At 41.5% G+C, this 17,796-nt stretch overlaps 1 protein-coding gene across 5 annotated transcripts in view; it reads left to right on the plus strand.

Annotated features, from left to right (window-relative positions):
- LOC147021276 (tudor and KH domain-containing protein-like) overlaps nt 1-17,796 on the plus strand; it is an 85,595-nt gene that overhangs the window by 12,895 nt on the left and 54,904 nt on the right. For all 5 annotated transcript variants that reach the window (XM_085891104.1, XM_085891102.1, XM_085891105.1 and 2 more), the window contains exons 2-3: nt 3,290-3,423; nt 3,863-3,978. In XM_085891104.1, coding sequence (XP_085747230.1) covers nt 3,291-3,423; nt 3,863-3,978 — 249 coding nt within the window. In that variant the 5' untranslated portion in view covers nt 3,290. The remainder of the gene's footprint in view (nt 1-3,289; nt 3,424-3,862; nt 3,979-17,796) is intronic.

Here is a 17,796-nt window from a genome sequence, read left to right on the forward strand (position 1 = left end):
GAGGAGGTGTTGTGTTGGGCAGGGGGGGGGGGTGGGGAGGGGGGTTGGTGGTGGATGAAGAAGGTATAAAAGTTCATGTTTTTGGATTGAGGATGATCTGAGATTGTGGTGAAGAGATAGAGTGGGGAGAACAAGTATTTGATACACTGCCGATTTTGCAGGTTTTCCCACTTACATAGCACGTAGAGGTCTGTAATTTTTATCATTGGTACACTTCAACTGTAAAAGACGAAATCTAAAACAAAAATCCTGAAAATCACATTGTATGATTTTTAAATAATTAATTTGCATTTTATTGCATGAAATAAGTATTTGATGCATCAGAAAAGCAGAACTTAATATTTGGTACAGAAACCTTTGTTTGCAATTACAGAGATCAGACGTTTCCTGTCGTTCTTAACCAGGTTTGCACAGACTGCAGCAGGGATTTTGGCCCACTCCTCCATACAGATCTTCTCCAGATCCTTCAGGTTTCGGGGCTGTCGCTGGGCAACACAGACTTTCAGCACCCTCCAAAGATGTTTTATTGGGTTCAGGTCTGGAGACTGGCTAAGCCACTCCAGGACCTTGAGATGTTTCTTACGGAGCCACTCCTTAGTTGCCCTGGCTGTGTGTTTCAGGTCGTTGTCATGCTGGAAGACCCAGCCACGCCCCATCTTCAATACTCTTGTTGAGGGAAGGAGGTTGTTGGCCAAGATCTCCCGATACATGTCCCCATCCATCCTCCCCTCAATACGGTGCAGTCGTCCTGTCCCCTTTGCAGAAAAGCATCCCCAAAGAATGACGTTTCCACCTCCATGCTTCACGGTTGGGATGGTGTTCTTGGGGTTGTACTCATCCTTCTTCTTCCTCCAAACACGGCGAGTGGAGTTTAAACCAAAAAGCTCTATTTTGGTCTCATCAGACCACATGACCTGCTCCCATTCCTCCTCTGGATCATCCAGATGGTCATTGGCAAACTTCAGACGGGCTTGGACATGTGCTGGCTTGAGCAGAGGGACCTTGCGTGCGCTGCAGGATTTTAATCCATGACGGCATAGTGTGTTACTTATGGTTTTCTTTGATATTGTGGTCCCAGCTCTCTTCAGGTCATTGACCAGGTCCTGCCATGTAGTTCTGGGCTGATCCCTCACCTTTCTCATGATCATTAAGGCTCCACGAGGTGAGATCTTGCATGGAGCCCCAGACCGAGGGAGATTGACTGTTATCTTGAACTTCTTCCATTTTCTAATAATTGCACCAACAGTTGTTGCCTTCTCACCAAGCTGCTTGCCTATTGTCAAGTAGCCCATCCCAGCCTTGTGCAAGTCTACAATTTTGTCCCTGATGTCCTTAGACAGCTCTCTGGTCTTGCCCATTGTGGAGAGGTTGGAGTCTGATTGATTGAGTGTGGACAGCTGTCTTTTATGCAGATAACGAGTTCAAACAGGTGCAGTTAATACAGGTAATGAGTGGAGAATGTGAGGGCTTCTTCAAGACAAAACTAACAGGTCTGTGAGAGCCGGAATTCTTACTGGTTGGTAGGTGATCAAATACTTATTTCATGCAATAAAATGCAAATTGATTATTAAAAAAAATCATACAATGTGATTTTCAGGATTTTTGTTTTAGATTCCGTCTTTCACAGTTGAAGTGTACCTATGATAAAAATTACAGACCTCTACGTGCTTTGTAAGTGGGAAAACCTGCAAAATCGGCAGTGTATCAAATACTTGTTCTCCCCACTGTACCTTGAAGACACGGAGGGAAGAATGAAATTGAAGAGGATGTGGAAGTTGGTTTCACAGGCGGGGGAAAAAAAAAGAACGAATTTGTGTAGGTGAGCAGTGAACTTGGATTTAGGTAGTTTCACCAGAAGGTTGTTGTTGGTGGATCGTGTATGCTTGCAGAAACCTGGGGGAGCCAAGGCATGGAAAGAGCAGAGGGTGCAAGTCTGCGATGGCAAAGTGATAATCCCATAGATCGAGCTTCATTGCAGGAGATCCTTTTCATCTTAAAGGTCTTGGTTTCCATGGCATCAAGATGAGAGACACAGACAGACAGACAGACACTATCAAGCTGCTCATGATGGTCTTGTGGGTGGATAGTTCAGGTGTGCCAAGGAAGGACTTTGTACGATGGAGGATGCCCAGTTGATGGCTGGCCTTGGAGGCCAACTTTGAAATGTGGTTTGCCCAAGAAAGATCATGGCTGGTAGTGATGGGATCGGTGCATCATTGAGCATACCCTACCATGGAGAAAAGTTTGAAAAAATTGCTCGTCTCTGATGTCATCACGTGGATCTTACAGGTTCCATGGTGTCTTAGCCGAAAGTTGCCACCACACTCTCAGACAGATACTGCTGATTGATTAAATGTGTTGTGTGGATAAAAACGCAGCGCAAAATGTAGTTGCATGACTTAATATTTTGTATCCTTGTGTCATTATTCTATTGTACTTTAAACATGAGGAAAGAAAGGAAGGGGGGGCGGATAAATTAAGACGATATAATGTGTCGTCCGTGCTAATGAATTATGGAATAACGTGCAGGCAGTAACTACTGCACCAATACTAGATGGTATTCATAGAATACATACCCCGCACTCTCTTGAGAAGGACTTGGTGTGAGCCAACTTTTTTTGTTTTTTTTCCTTTGATCCAATATGTCTGCTCGACCACGTGGCTGATGACATCATCTTTATGAAACCATATTTCCCATGGGTAGTTGATCAACTAGTTAAATTTTGCATTGATGGGTTTAGCGGTTTTTCCAACGAAGATTTTGAAAGATACAATATGGCTGCCAGACCATGTGATGCAGGATGGTCATTTTAATGAAAATCTTGTTCGAATTTCAAGTCAATCGGATGAAAATTGACAATTTCAGAAAATTTGGCCGATGTTGATCTCATAAATAATTGGTGATTGAATTCAGTGACTTGATATGCAAATTCTCTTCAAATTTCTTGTCAGTCAGATGAAAATTGAGGATTTTAGAAAATTGGCCTATGTTGACCTCAAAAGAGTGAGAAGAACTAGTATTGACATGATCATATAACATGTGGTAAAGTTTCAATTTCCTCCGCTGAGTGGTTTTCGATGCACGCTCTTAACTATTGATTTGTGTAATGTGAAATTATTAAATATTCTCTTTTTTTAACATTCCAGATCTTTGCCCCTCCACCTTCCCCTGACCTGACATGGATAAGGAAAATGTTTTGTGGCTTCATCTTCTTTATTATTATTATTATTATTATTATTATTTTTTTTCTACCGAAACGTAGTGAAGATGTCGATGTCCTGTTTGCAGAATGTTTGTAACCAGTGCAATGTGGAAGATGTGGAAAGAGCTGTCACCTGGGAGGAAATGGTCTCTTGCAATTGCCTTGCCTTCCGGGGCCTTGTTTCTCTACTTGCTTTACAAGCGCTTCAAGAACGCGGAAGGTATTTCGGTGCCTTGTTTTGATCCCATTCTAACTCCCAGAACGATTATTTACTTTTGCAAAAGATGACTGTCATAGGTGCATGAGAAGAGTCCTTGTGTTTTTATTTTTATATTTTTTAACTCTATGGAAGTCATTAAGGTGGCTGGCTTGGGATCTAAGAGTCCTGAGTTTGAGCCCCTGTCGGCTATTGAATTAACACCAGGTGGGGTTGACTCGGTCTGTCATCCTTCTGAGGTAGGCAAAATGAGTGTACAAGTGTACTGGGGTAATAACCATTCGGAGTAACCTGCGTCGGAGTGGCAACCCATCCAGGACTGTACTCCTTGCCAATTAACCTGCCTCGGCAGCCTTATGCACCTTTGCGGCATGAAAGGAATGTTATTATTATTTTGTTTTTTAAGGAAGAGTAAGCAGCTGGGCGAATGGTGTTTTGACAGATCATGATGGTAAAGCCAACATGATGATGTTGTCAGACTACACAGTAACGGAAATGGAACTCCCACTTAATGCAAGCGGGGCAATCATCGGCAAGCACGGGGCAGTCATCAAGGAGGTAATCTTTCCCGACCCTCGTTTCTCAACAAGATCCCCTTTGAAAAATAATGGAATCAAGTGTCACTTTTATCTGTAGTTTGACAATTATTTTGTCCTACTATTAATTTGTATATGGGGAATTATACTTGCTGTTCAAATCTATCTTCTCGGCCTTTGTGAGATCAAAACGGCTGCACATTATTGGGTTTTTTTCCATTGACTCGTACATTTCCATAATACTTATTGTTAAAGTGCAGCTGACATGGGAAACAACCCCATGCAATAGATAACTATAGTTAGGTGAATAAATGCTTAAAAGCGTGCTTCAGAAGACCGTGCCTACCACCGCTGGTCTGTTGGCGTGGATAACTTCCATTCCACCCTTTGTGAGATTTTGAAGGCAGTGAAGAGGAAAGCGACTTCCTATCTTGAAGCGAGTCAGACTATCAACCAGAATTTTCAAGTTGTTCCAGGGAAGCATTTGTCGTTGTTTGATTAGGTCGATTTTTGCAGAGCTGGAGTGATATTTGCTGTGATTAGAATTTGCATGACTAGGATTATACCATGCATCATATTTTTTGGTGTATAAACCGTGGCTGTGTATTAACCGCAGCCCTGTTTTTCACCCTTAAAATAGAAATAAAAAAAAGTTTCCGGTGTGTTAACCACACCCATGTTATTGACCCTCAAAATAAATGAATATATATTGATCATTTTATTTTCTGATCTAGATCTAAATACGTTTGTGCATTAACTTTGTACGGAACAAGGCAATGGAGGTATCAGCATGCTGACTCCCATATCCGCTTAATTTCGTCTAAGTGTTATTCTCATTTTCAAGAAGTTGAAGAGGAGAGATACCAAGAAGTTTTTATTTTTCTTTCTTATTTTTTTCTTTTTTTTTAAGGAGAGAGGATTTTTTTTTTTTTTTTACTTGAAAAAGGAAGAGAAGGGATTCATACCGGTATCATACATATTTCTTATGGATTTGTGGCCTTGAAAATGGTCTGTTTGGGTTTGATGAAGCTTTTCAGCTAAACATGAGGAAATGCTCGTCGATGCTTTCCTCGTTGAAGATGGCACGTAACTCCTTGTTCATATCAGGGTAGAACAAGTCCCTGTTGCTGTCCACATCACTGGCACTGTCATTTGCATCTCTTCCCAAATGATGTCGTCCTCTGTACCATCCATGTTTTTGGAGATGCAGCATTTCAGAAATCCTCGCTTGATGATGACGGTATCTCCTCCCCACACCTTGACGATCCAGCCGCAGATCATCGGAAGGTTGACCTTTCTCATCCTCCCGCTCTTTGTGTAGGTCTTCTCGCCACTCGTTATCCAGTCGGACAAGCCCGTCCTTGAACGGCTTGTTGATGGACACACCGAGGGGCTGCAGCAGCGAAGTCACCTCGCCTGGGATGATGACGAGACGATGCTGGTCTGATCGAGTAGCACTTTGGTGTCGTTGGTCTTGTGACAATGAAACTCATCCAGGATTAGCACGCTCCATCGTCCGGAGGACCGCCATCCGGCCAACTACTCCAGACCATGCACACCCAGGCCTGGACCAGTCCCTCGTCTATCCGCCCCTCTGTTGCACACGAACAATGATGCCAGCTGGAAACTTGTCTTTGGGCAGTGTCTTCCTCTTGAACACGACATATGGGGGAAGCTTGCCACCCACCATCTGCGGTGCAAGCGAGCATGATGGTGAATCGTTCGTTCTGCTGAAAAAACGACAGGGACTTTATACTGTTCGCCTCGTTTCCTCGAATAATTTTTAGACCAATTTTAAAGAATTGAGTGTACATCAAACTCAGTTGGCAAAGTTTATCCAGTTCGCCTGTCAAGGGAATCCACTGAAGGCCGTATCCAGGGATCCTAAATCGGTTGAGACTTTTTAACAAGGTTCCTTAAATAATGAATAGATTATCTCCGGTTTGGATATCATATCACTGATTTACTGAATAAACTTCGGCCCACGAGTTTCCGAGTGTGACTTCATTTAATTTCCGCACACTGTTAATTAAGCGCTGTACAAACTCTTAACCTGAACCGATTTTCAAAATTTAAACGGCGGAATTGAGCTCAACAGCAGCTCCGACTGCGAAAAAAAAGTGTTCATTTGGAATATAATTGAAATTCACCATTGATTGTTTTTAACACTGATTTTTTTTTTGTTATCTACACCCGTGGAGTAACCGCACCCCCAGCTTTTACCTTTTTTGTCGATTAAAAAAGTGCCATTTATACACCGGAAAATACGATAAGCCTTTATTCTAAACCTCAAGTGTTCTTTTCAGATTTTATATTTGGGGTAATGAAGGGGTATCCCTACATTGATTCTCAGACCAGTGTTTGTGGGTTTGTTTGTCGTGCTACTCCTCCTACAGTTCTGGGCCAAATACATCCAGACTTGCTACAGAGGATCAGCGTGACCCCAATTAATGTATAGGGGTGTTTTTATCTTTGCCGGTAGGCTTGGGGAGGGGAGGCGCAAATTCTCTTTGTAAATGTCTCATGTAGCGCCGCCTCCAGGTGGGGGAGGGTATTACAAGTTCCTACCATTTACAGTACAGTATTCCTGTCTGTCCATTTTTCAGTGTTGTGAGGTGTCTTGAATTATAAGCAGTGGGTATGTTTTTGTTTCATGCACGTAACTTGGGTTTTGTAGAAAAACATTTGCATACACAGAGCTGTCAGTTGCATATACACTGCCAAAATATAGGTATGCGACAGAAGAACGTGTTGCATGCTTCAAATAAGATTGCCCGGAGGGTCGGTACTCTGCCAGTTCAAGATAAATGCTCAAATCGGTTTTGAGCACAATAAAAAGCGATAGGATTGAGGGCCACAGCCTGAGAGTAAAGAAGAGCAGAGTTGGGTTGATAGTATGGCAGGGATCCTTCACTCAGAGAGTTGTTAATGCATGGAATGGTTTCCTGGAAAGGTAGTGGCACCATTAAGGGTAGATAGATTTGAAGTGGAATTCGATAGGTACCTCAAAGCATTTGGGATAGAACGGTGCATGGATATTGGTAGGACTCGTAGGTAGTTTCGATATGGATGTATGATTGATGTATCACCATAATTTCTCACTGCCTAGTAATTGTGATGTCTGTGATCGGGTCTCGTTAAAGAACTGATCGGTGTTAGTTTATTTCAGTCCTTACCGACAACTCTTTTAAACCATCTTCCCCCCTCCCACCACAAGCAGAAAACACCCTGGTGATGTCCCTGTACCTGCCCTACTGTTCTCCTTTCGACTACTACACCCCTCCCCTCCTTTAGTTTGGAGTGGGACTTGGACAAAGAAGCTCAACAAGACTAGATAGAGAGGAGAATTTGCGCCTCCCCTCCTCAAGACCACCGGCAAAGATAAAAACACCCCTATACATTAATACGATAAGCCTTTATTCTATAAAGAATTTCCTCTCGTCCATGAAACATCACCAACCTGGTGAGAGTAATGTTAGTGGTGCGGGCTTACTACACCATGAGTCCTCTTCTTCCGAGGGCTTCTTCTTCTTCCTTCCCCTCTCTGGACGAGGCCCCACCCAGTCGGCTGAGAGGGAGTGGCCAAAAAGAGGAATTAAAACTAAGGGGAGGAGTTTGTCGGCTTCGTAAAGGGGGAGGAGCCAGTGGCTTCGAAGCGAGCGAACAAAAAAAAAGACAGTGGTGATTCTGAAGAGAAGTACAAAAACTGCAGTCGGTTTCGAGGCGTGCTGGGGCTTCGAGGCGAGAAGGAAAGGAAAAGGTGATTCTGCAGAGAAAGAAACTGAGAGGACGGAGTTGAACAGTCAGGCTTCAAGGAAAGCAGAAAGAAGAAAAGCTAGTGGTGATTCTGCAGAGAAAGAAGCTGAGAGGACGGAGTTGAGAAGTCGGTCTTCAAGGCGGGAAGGCAAGAGAGGAAACGACGGAGCCTCTGACGGTCCCTACTCACTTCACAGCTCGACGACGTCTTGGAATCCCTTTGACCCAGCCTGCCGGAGTCCGGCACCTTGATTTGGCCTTGTCTGGTGAACAGGCCAGGCCTGGACTTGTATGCTGGACCTTGAGAGAAACCAGCCGGGACCCATCGTCGATCTGGCAGTCTTGTGCCATCGACCTTACGCGGGGTCAGAGCGGGCGGAGACCGCGTGCGTGCGAAAAAGGAAGGCGAGCACCGTCTCGCCACACTGAGTGTTCGAGCTTGGGCTCGAATCCGTGGACATCGGCTTGTTACGAGCGACATTCGTACTTTTGACACTTTCCTCTCGTCCATGAAACATCACCAAGTACTCCGTCGTGTCTGCATTCTGTCTGTCCTGTCTCCATGTTGTTTAAGGTATATCTTGGTAGGGACCCCCTCAAAACCCATAATCCGTAGTTCCCTAATTAAGAACGGGTTATGGATTGTTAATAACATTGTCGTGAATATTTTGCTTGTGTTGTGTTCCCCGATGTTCCCCAATAAATCTGGTTGGTTCGTATGAAGTTGCCGCTATGGATTAATTCGTGTCACGTCGAGGAACGATCCGTTCGATTTGGTATATAAAACCAAAATGGTTACAGACTGGCAGAAAACGCTCGGCATCTGACAAAACCAGTCTGTAACTGGGGTTCTATTTCCCCAACTGGTAAGGTCCAGGATGACGTTGGTATCGCGATTGAAGACGCGTGACCCGAGGCCTGTGCCGAGCCAGCCGGCTTTATAAACCCCGGAGACTGTGGCGGTGAGGGTGGCGCCAAGAGTCGGGTGAGAATCCCTCCGCCACCCCGGATCCGCAACAGTATTATCTACCTCTGCCACCTAAGGTGAAGGAGGTTATGTTTTCACCCCTCTGTCTGTCTGTCTATCTCTTTGTTATCTTGCCAAAACAAAGTTTTTGCAAGATATGTTAGTCAGCTTGTATGTTTTTTTATTTTTTTTTTGTTATTTTTTTTTTTTTGTCTAATCACGGATAAAAAAATTCTGCAGAGCACAATATCATTGGAAATTTTTGTAACTTCGCATATCAGAGGCCTATAGAGGTCCCTTTCAGTGTACAAAATTTTGAAGGTCAAGGTCACTTTGGCGCAAATCAGGGGAGTCGACGAAACCCTTATTTTTTGAGTAATTTTGATCGGATCGTCTTCAAACTTCATGGGAATATAGTTCATGATCTGGCGCTCAGCTGATTCATTTTTGGTGGCGATTGGCCTTGACCTTCATGGTTAGCACCTGAGGTCAAACGTATTTGACCCCAAGGTCAAATTTTCAAGTTTTAGGAACTATGTCGTGTAGTACCTCAAATTGAACACCTTGATGAGTGCTTTCTAGATATGTCAAGCTTGAGACATTATGACGTCATTTGGTGACGTTATGAGGCAAACGCATATTTTTCATGATTACTCTGTAGAACGATTCTCATCGGAATATCTCATAGGCAGATATTCCTCAAGGAGTCGCTCCTGGTGGATAGCAGCTCTGTTCACCTCAGTGTGACCTTAAAGAAGTCGCACGTGGTCACCTTTTGGCAAGATATGGGTCACCCTGCGGGTGACAATGGTTTTTATTTATTTGTTTGTTTGTTTGGAGGCACGATAACTCGAGAACGGAAGAAGCTACCAATGTCAAATTACACCACGTAATTCAGGAGGGTGATGGCTAGTGCTGATTAGATTTTGGTCAAAATCGGTCAAAGGTCAAGGTCACAGAGGTCAAATATTCGATTTTTGATGGTTTGGTACAGATAACTCGAGAACGGAAGAAACTACCAATGTCAAATTGCACCACGTGATTCAGCAGGGTGATGGCTAGCGCTGATTAGATTTTGGTCAAAATCTGTCAAAGGTCTAGGTCACAGTGAGGTCAAACATCCAAAACATTCGATTTTTGATGGTTTGGTACAGAATCATCGAAAAAACTTCTGGTTTGCGTCGCTACCTTCTCTCGAGACAGCTTTTATTAGACAAGGTCAGAGGTCAAGTTGACGATTTCGTAAGTACCAGTCTATGACTTTGTTTGTTTGTTTGTTTGTTTGTTAGTTTGTTTGTTTGTAGGCACGATAACTCGAGAACAGAAGAAGCTATCGATGTCAAATTACACCACGTGATTCAGGAGCGTGATGGCTAGTGCTGATTAGATTTTGGTCAAAATAAGTCAAAGGTCAAGGTCACAGTGAGGACAAACATAATTCCGTAAATTCATGTGGAGAAATGGAGTATTTTTGCTTCGCTCGACGTTACGACTCCATTTTAACTTCGATTTTAATTTTGTCTTCGGTTTTTGCGATCGCTTAGGACGCTTAAAACTCGGTTGTAGAAATTCTGGTAAAAATCGGATGTTTTGGAGACGTTTTAAGATTGTATGAAAAATATTTCACTCAACGCGTCACGGGTCGTCCCATGATGCAGTGCGCTCGAGCAGACTCGTCGTTGAGTTACTTTAAGCTATAATTGCGTGGAGAAATGGAAATTTTTGCTTCAGTCGACGTTACGATTTTTTATGGTTTGATACAGAATCATCGTAGAAACTTCTGGTTTGCGTCGCTACCTTCTCGAGAGACAGATTTTATTAGACAAGGTCAGAGGTCAAGTTGACGATTTCGTAAGTACCAGTCTATGACTGCTTGTTACTTACGAAATCTAAAGATTTTGTATATATTGATGCCTTCCGTTTCTGTTTGTTTGTTTGTTTGTAGGCACGATAACTCGAGAACGGAAGAAGCTACCAATGTCAAATTACACCACGTGATTCAGGAGGGTGATGGCTAGTGCTGATTAGATTTTGTTCAAAACGGTCAAAGGTCAAGGTCACAGTGAGGTCAAACATCCAAAAAATGATAACTCGAACGGAAGAAGCTACCAATGTCAAATTACACCACGTGATTCAGGAGGGTGATGGCTAGCGCTTATTAGATTTTGGTAAAAATCGGTCAAAGGTCAAGGTCACAGTGAGGTCAAACATCCAAAACATTCTATTTTTGATGGTTTGGTGCAGAATCATCGTAGAAACTTCTGCTTTGTTTCGCTACCTTCTCTCGAGACAGCTTTTATTAGACAAGGTCAGAGGTCAAGTTGACGATTTCGTCCGTACCAGTCTATGACTGCTTGTTTGTTTGTTTGTGGGCACGATAACTCGAACGGAAGAAGCTACCAATGTCAAATTACACCACGTGATTCAGGAGGGTGATGGCTTGTGCTGATTAGATTTTGGTCAAAATCGGTCAAAGGTCAAGGTCACGGTGAGGTCAAACATCCAAAACATTCGATTTTTGATGGTTTGGTACAGAATCATCGAAAAAACTTCTGGTTTGCGTCGCTACCTTCTCTCGAGACAGCTTTTATTAGACAAGGTCAGAGGTCAAGTTGACGATTTCGTAAGTACCAGTCTATGACTTTGTTTGTTTGTTTGTTTGTTAGTTTGTTTGTTTGTAGGCACGATAACTCGAGAACAGAAGAAGCTATCGATGTCAAATTACACCACGTGATTCAGGAGCGTGATGGCTAGTGCTGATTAGATTTTGGTCAAAATAGGTCAAAGGTCAAGGTCACAGTGAGGACAAACATAATTCCGTAAATTCATGTGGAGAAATGGAGTATTTTTGCTTCGCTCGACGTTACGACTCCATTTTAACTTCGATTTTAATTTTGTCTTCGGTTTTTGCGATCGCTTAGGACGCTTAAAACTCGGTTGTAGAAATTCTGGTAAAAATCGGATGTTTTGGAGACGTTTTAAGATTGTATGAAAAATATTTCACTCAACGCGTCACGGGTCGTCCCATGATGCAGTGCGCTCGAGCAGACTCGTCGTTGAGTTACTTTAAGCTATAATTGCGTGGAGAAATGGAAATTTTTGCTTCAGTCGACGTTACGATTTTTTATGGTTTGATACAGAATCATCGTAGAAACTTCTGGTTTGCGTCGCTACCTTCTCGAGAGACAGATTTTATTAGACAAGGTCAGAGGTCAAGTTGACGATTTCGTAAGTACCAGTCTATGACTGCTTGTTACTTACGAAATCTAAAGATTTTGTATATATTGATGCCTTCCGTTTCTGTTTGTTTGTTTGTTTGTAGGCACGATAACTCGAGAACGGAAGAAGCTACCAATGCCAAATTACACCACGTGATTCAGGAGGCTGATGGCTGGTGCTGATTAGATTTTGGTCAAAATCGGTCAAAGGTCAAGGTCACAGTGAGGTCATACATCCAAAAAATGATAACTCGAACGGAAGAAGCTTCCAATGTCAAATTACACCACGTGATTCAGGAGGGTGGTGGCTAGCGTTGATTAGATTTTGGTCAAAATCGGTCAAAGGTCAAGGTCACAGTGAGGTCAAACATCCAAAACATTCGATTTTTGATGGTTTGGTACAGAATCATCATAGAAACTTCTGGTTTGTGTCGCTACCTTCTCAAGAGACAGCTTTTATTAGACAAGGTCAGAGGTCAAGTTGACGATTTCGTAAGTACCAGTCTATGACTGCTTGTTTGTTTGTTTGTTTGTGAACAGTATTACGGAAAAAACTCCTCTGGATTTCGACGAAACTTGGTGGGGGGGATTAGGTATGGTCCAAGAATCATGGCATTAGATTTTGGACTTGGTCCAAAGTCCAATATGGCCGCTATGGTGGCCATTTTGAAAAAAATATTTGAATTTTTTTTCATTTCTACATGTTTTAAGTGATTTCCAACCAAAAATAAATAAATTTGTAAGAGAAAAAAAACCAAAATTTTGCAACTTTTTTTCAAAAAAATTTCGATTTTATTTGAAAAATATTTGAATTTTTTTTTTTTTGCATTTCTACATGTTTTCAGTGATTTCCAACCCCCCCCCCTCTAAAAGAAGAAATGTTATGATTTTTTTTTTTTTTTGCATTTCTACATGTTTTAAGTGATTTTCAACCCCCCCCCTCCAAAAAATAAAAATGTTGGAGAAAAGAACTATAACTCTCTCAGCACTGTTGACGTCATATTTAATGAATAAGATATAAGGTTCACTTGAGTGACCCAGCAGTATTGGCGGCGGAGGTTTTGCACTCTCTAGAGTGCTCCCCCTCTAGCTTAATCTCCACCATCGAAGATGGACGGAGGTTACTGTTTTCACCCCTGTTTGTTTGTTTCTGAACAGTATTACGGAAAAACTCCTTGACGGATTTCGACGAAACTTGGTGGGGGGGATTAGGTCTGGTCCAAGGATCATGACATTAGATTTTGGAATTTGGCCAAAGTCCAATATGGCCGCTATGGTGGCCATTTTGAAAAAATATTTGAATTTTTGTTTTTGCATTTCTACATGTTTTAAGTGATTTCCAACCCCAAAAAAAAAAATTTTGTTAGAGAAAAAAAAAAATTGCAACTTTTTTCAAAAAAATTTCGATTTTATTTGAAAAATATTTGAATTTTGTTTTTTTGCATTTCTACATGTTTTAAGTGATTTCCAACCCCCCAAAAAATTTGTTAGAGAAAAAAAACAACAAATTTTGCAACTTTTTTTCAAAAAAATTTAGATTTTATTTTTTTGGCATTTCTACATGCACGTCGATCTCGCTTAGTTTTTTCAATCGTGGTTCAGTAGAGTCTGATCCGTTTTGACCTACAATGAATAGAATATCAGGTTCACTTTAGTGACCCAGCAGTATTGGCGGCGGAGGTTTTGCACTCCACCGAGTGCTCCCCCTTTAGTTTATTTTGTAATTATGTCATGCCGTGGAAGGACGTATTGAAGGATAGATGCTCAATACACCTGAACATGGTGTGCATTTAAAACATGGGCATGGGTGAAACTCCTTCCCTATGTTTGTAACATCCCATACAGAGGTTTCTGTGTGTTCATCATCACAAAGGCATGCCGTGATTATAGGGAATTGAGATGCTATTCTGATCTGCTTAGTATGCTAACACAATAACACATTGTGACCACAATTATGTGAATTACTCCCATGGTAGTTTTTATTATGAGCTGTTTTTGTAGAAGTTAGCCACGTACAAAAGCTTGCAAGCGCGTTACCGTGATTTGATGTCTGCCAGGCAGGAGACCGTGTGTGTTCGTCGGTGTTACGTATCTGCCTTTCCTCGCCGGCAGATTCATCTGTACTGGTTATGACGTTGGAATGGCATTTATATTCGTTTACATCATGACTATTGGTTCACATTTTATTTTGTTATATTAATGGTGTAGTATTAATTTCTGTTTGGAATGACAATATAGGGATTGAGTTTGGAATTTGGAGATTGAGTTTTAAATATTGGAATGACGATATCGAGATAAGAAGACTGAGAAGATTGTAAAAGGGAAATGGAAAAGGCAGGGTTTCCCCGATAAGAATGGAAGATTGTGACGTTCATTCATCCCTTGTGGGTGATTTATAATAGCTGGAGAAGACAGCTTGAGTTGTCACCGAGACGGGAATTATTATTTATCCTTTGGTGGAATCATTTACTCGTCTCACAAAAGGTCGAGGAGAACTTGCGCGTCATTGTGATCTGTAGCAGAGTCATTTTCCCTTTTCATGTTATAATATGTAATATTCTTGAGCTCGGGTTGATCGGGGTTTTCTGGAACCGGGTGCAACCGGAAGCGAAACGAGCGGGTTGTTCGGTCGCGGGTGGAATATAGGATGGGCTTGGATTCTGAACTCTTCGGATGTCTTTTCCTTCCACACTAAAGATCTGCCTGCTTGGCGATTTGGGTGCAAATACCACCATTTGTTGGTGTCTATGAGATGCACCACTCGACAGAGATCGTTTGTGCCTGGTGTTCTGCTGAAAAGGGCAACCCTTATTGTGTGGAGTTTTGCTGGTAACGATTCTTCCCTTGATATTGGCACCTTCGTGTGGCTCGTGTGTAAAGAGCCATTATTAGCCTTTGTGGCACCTTGCACGTCTCGTGTTGCCTTACGCGGGTTGGTGAAGATCGTCTGAGTCCGGAGTCCATTTCTTCTTGGTTCCTTCATCAACATTCCTGCCTTTGGCCCTGCTGGGTTCCAGAGGACTATTCAGCAAAGTACCTTGGCAACTTACCATTCCCTTGTGGTATTTGAATTCCTTGCAGACGTATTCCCATTATTTATATGTTCACGACTCCGACAGTGGCCATCGCTGATGCAGTGCCCGCTGATGCAGTTGCCCCTGTTACTCATTTTGCTAACCTCGGAAGGAGTCAACCCACCTGTGTTAATTCAACAGCAGGAGAGGGGCTCAAACCCAAGACCCTACGATCTTAAGCCAGCCACCCTAACCGTTAAGCTAACACCAGGCTCCAGCAATGAATGTTCAGGTGAAATGAAAAAAATTCTTCCCAAAATATCACTTCATTTGCATAGTTTTTTTTGTTATAATATGGACAGCATCACCCCAAAAATACATATTTTGACATCAATTTTTCAAAATTTCCCCGAGGGAGTGGACCCCCTCCCCCCCCCCCCGAGGAAAATCTCCTTTATCCTTTTTTTCAAATGCTTTGCAGTTATACACACGCACACACACACACACACACACACACCTCATCCATTTATAGTATATCCTTCCTCCCACAAGATGTCCCCGACTTCTTAGTGTCTCTCCCCGGTTAATCTCCTCCGATTTGATGGGCCTGAACCACTCCCCGGCGGTGGAGTTTCTCTTTACATCAATAATTCAATTTCCCACTACCCTTGTACTGACTTTACACCTCCCAATCCCCAAGAATACCTCTGTCTGTGACTTCCCCTCAGCTCCCATTCTTGTTCATCTGTGTTCTACCGTCTTCCTCACAGCGATGATTATCGACATCTCTCTCAGACTATGTGGACAAACTTTTAACCACTAGTCCCAACTCTCTCTTCCTCATATCTGGCAAATTGGCTGGGTGTTGCTCCCTCTCACCAGACATGACACTTTTGTAAAGGACTTCTGTGACTCTATGGGACTTGGTGAGGACTAACTTTCCTGCAAATGTCTCCTGTTCTTCCTCTGCCTCATCTGATCATAATGTTTGTGAAAGTCAATATCTCTGGCTATTCTCAGCTGTCTCAGTGCTGGCGAGTCTTGCATATGGCCTGTTTCACAGTCATGGTCATTTCTGGTATTTTGTACCCTTGCATGCTAAATAGCTAAATGAGAGGCTGTAGTATCTCTGTCATTAGGGCCAGTAGTTAGTACTAGTGATGACACAACTTGGACCACTTTTTATTTGACAAAAATGTCAATTTTTGGCAGAATGGCATAAAAATTGCCATTTATTTGACAAATAGCTCTCATTTTCTCCAGGTACACTGCATTCACAATGTATAAACACATACAAGCAGAAATTGGGACTTTTATTTGTTGTTGCATCAATTTAATACCTCTTCTGTACTTTGTCCACAACATATTATTCATTTCAGTCTATGAATATTTATTTCACCCTCAATAAATGTCCCACTGTTCGTCCATCAAAAAATGTCCTCTCCGGAAATGCATATTGTAGAAGAATTTTTTTTTGTATAAATAAAGGGTCTTTTTAAAAGTTTATTGTGTGTTTTACCAAGTGTGTATATACCTGCACTGATTGCCTTACATGTGTCCGTCAAAAATGTGTTGTGGAAACACTCTCCGGAAACACTTAAACTGCCACGAGTTATAAGGAAACTACTTGCTGGCTATAAATTTTAATGTTTTGTAAGGTTGACATGGTCATGAATATCCATTATCAGTAAAAGGTATTTACATTTATGTAATTTATCTTGTTACAACACTGATTGAATGTCCATGTCAAAAATGTCCTCTCCGGAAGCATTTTGGGGAATTTCCAAATGATATTTAACATGCTGAGAAACTTTTAGTGTATGGAATAAACTGCTGTTTTTTAAGGACAGGTCCTATTTTGCATATAGCTTTAAATTCTATTACTAAATTAAATAAAATATATTATTCAATAAATGTCTGAATACTAATACATCTCAAAGTTATCGCATCTTTAGAAACCGTTGGGCTAAATGGTACAGCCGGTTTTAAAAAGTGTCAAAATCCCGTCTAGATTCACTTACTTGGTGTATTTTGTATTGGCATTATAAGATAAATGTATTACTTTGCAGTTATATCTTGTACAGAATGTATTGCTTCATGTCAAAAAATTATGTCCTCTCCGGAAGAAATGTGATTTTCTTCATATTTTTCATTGTGGTGGTAAACTTTTATTTTTCAGAGATAAATTAGTAATTTTTTCAGAATATGTAGAAAAGTCATGTAGTTTTAAAATTTTGTGCTAAATTCCATCATATGCAGTGCTATTAGTGGTAATTAAAAAAATCTTTTTTCTGGATATTTGAAACTTAGTTCAGTCTTTCATTGATATTTCTACAAATATACTTCATTTGTATACTGAATCATAATTCCAGTAATTGGAATAATACTTGTGGAACATATGGAAACCACTGAAGTTTGATAGTGTTGTAATTTTGTGGTTATAGTTGAATTGTATTAATGATTGTTGTAGTTTAAAAAATACTCTCCTAACATCCTTGGGGTATTATTTTTAATAAGAAATATTCTTTCAGATGCTCCAAAAATTTGGATCCAAGTATTGTAATTGACAATGTTAGATTTGGAGAAATAAAAATATTGAGTTTGAATTTTTAGTGGTTGTGAGACAACTTGGTACCCTCATTGTGAAACAGCCCATATCACTCAAGCAGATTGGCAGGGACTGCAAGCCGCCTTCTCTCTTCAGGACTGGTATCCCATATCTAATGCCCCTGTTGTTAACTAAGCTTGGGAATTCTTCCACAGAAACCTGCTCTCTCTGATGCACAGATTCATCCCATCTCATCTTCAGTTATCCTACCATTCTTCCCACTCATGGTACACTGAATTCTGTGGTGAGGCGGTTGCTCTGAAACAACTTGCCTTCT

Source organism: Eptatretus burgeri, chromosome 8 (assembly GCF_056783735.1).
Source record: "Eptatretus burgeri isolate ZD-2024b chromosome 8, Ebu_testis_v1, whole genome shotgun sequence".
Lineage (NCBI taxonomy): Eukaryota > Metazoa > Chordata > Myxini > Myxiniformes > Myxinidae > Eptatretus > Eptatretus burgeri.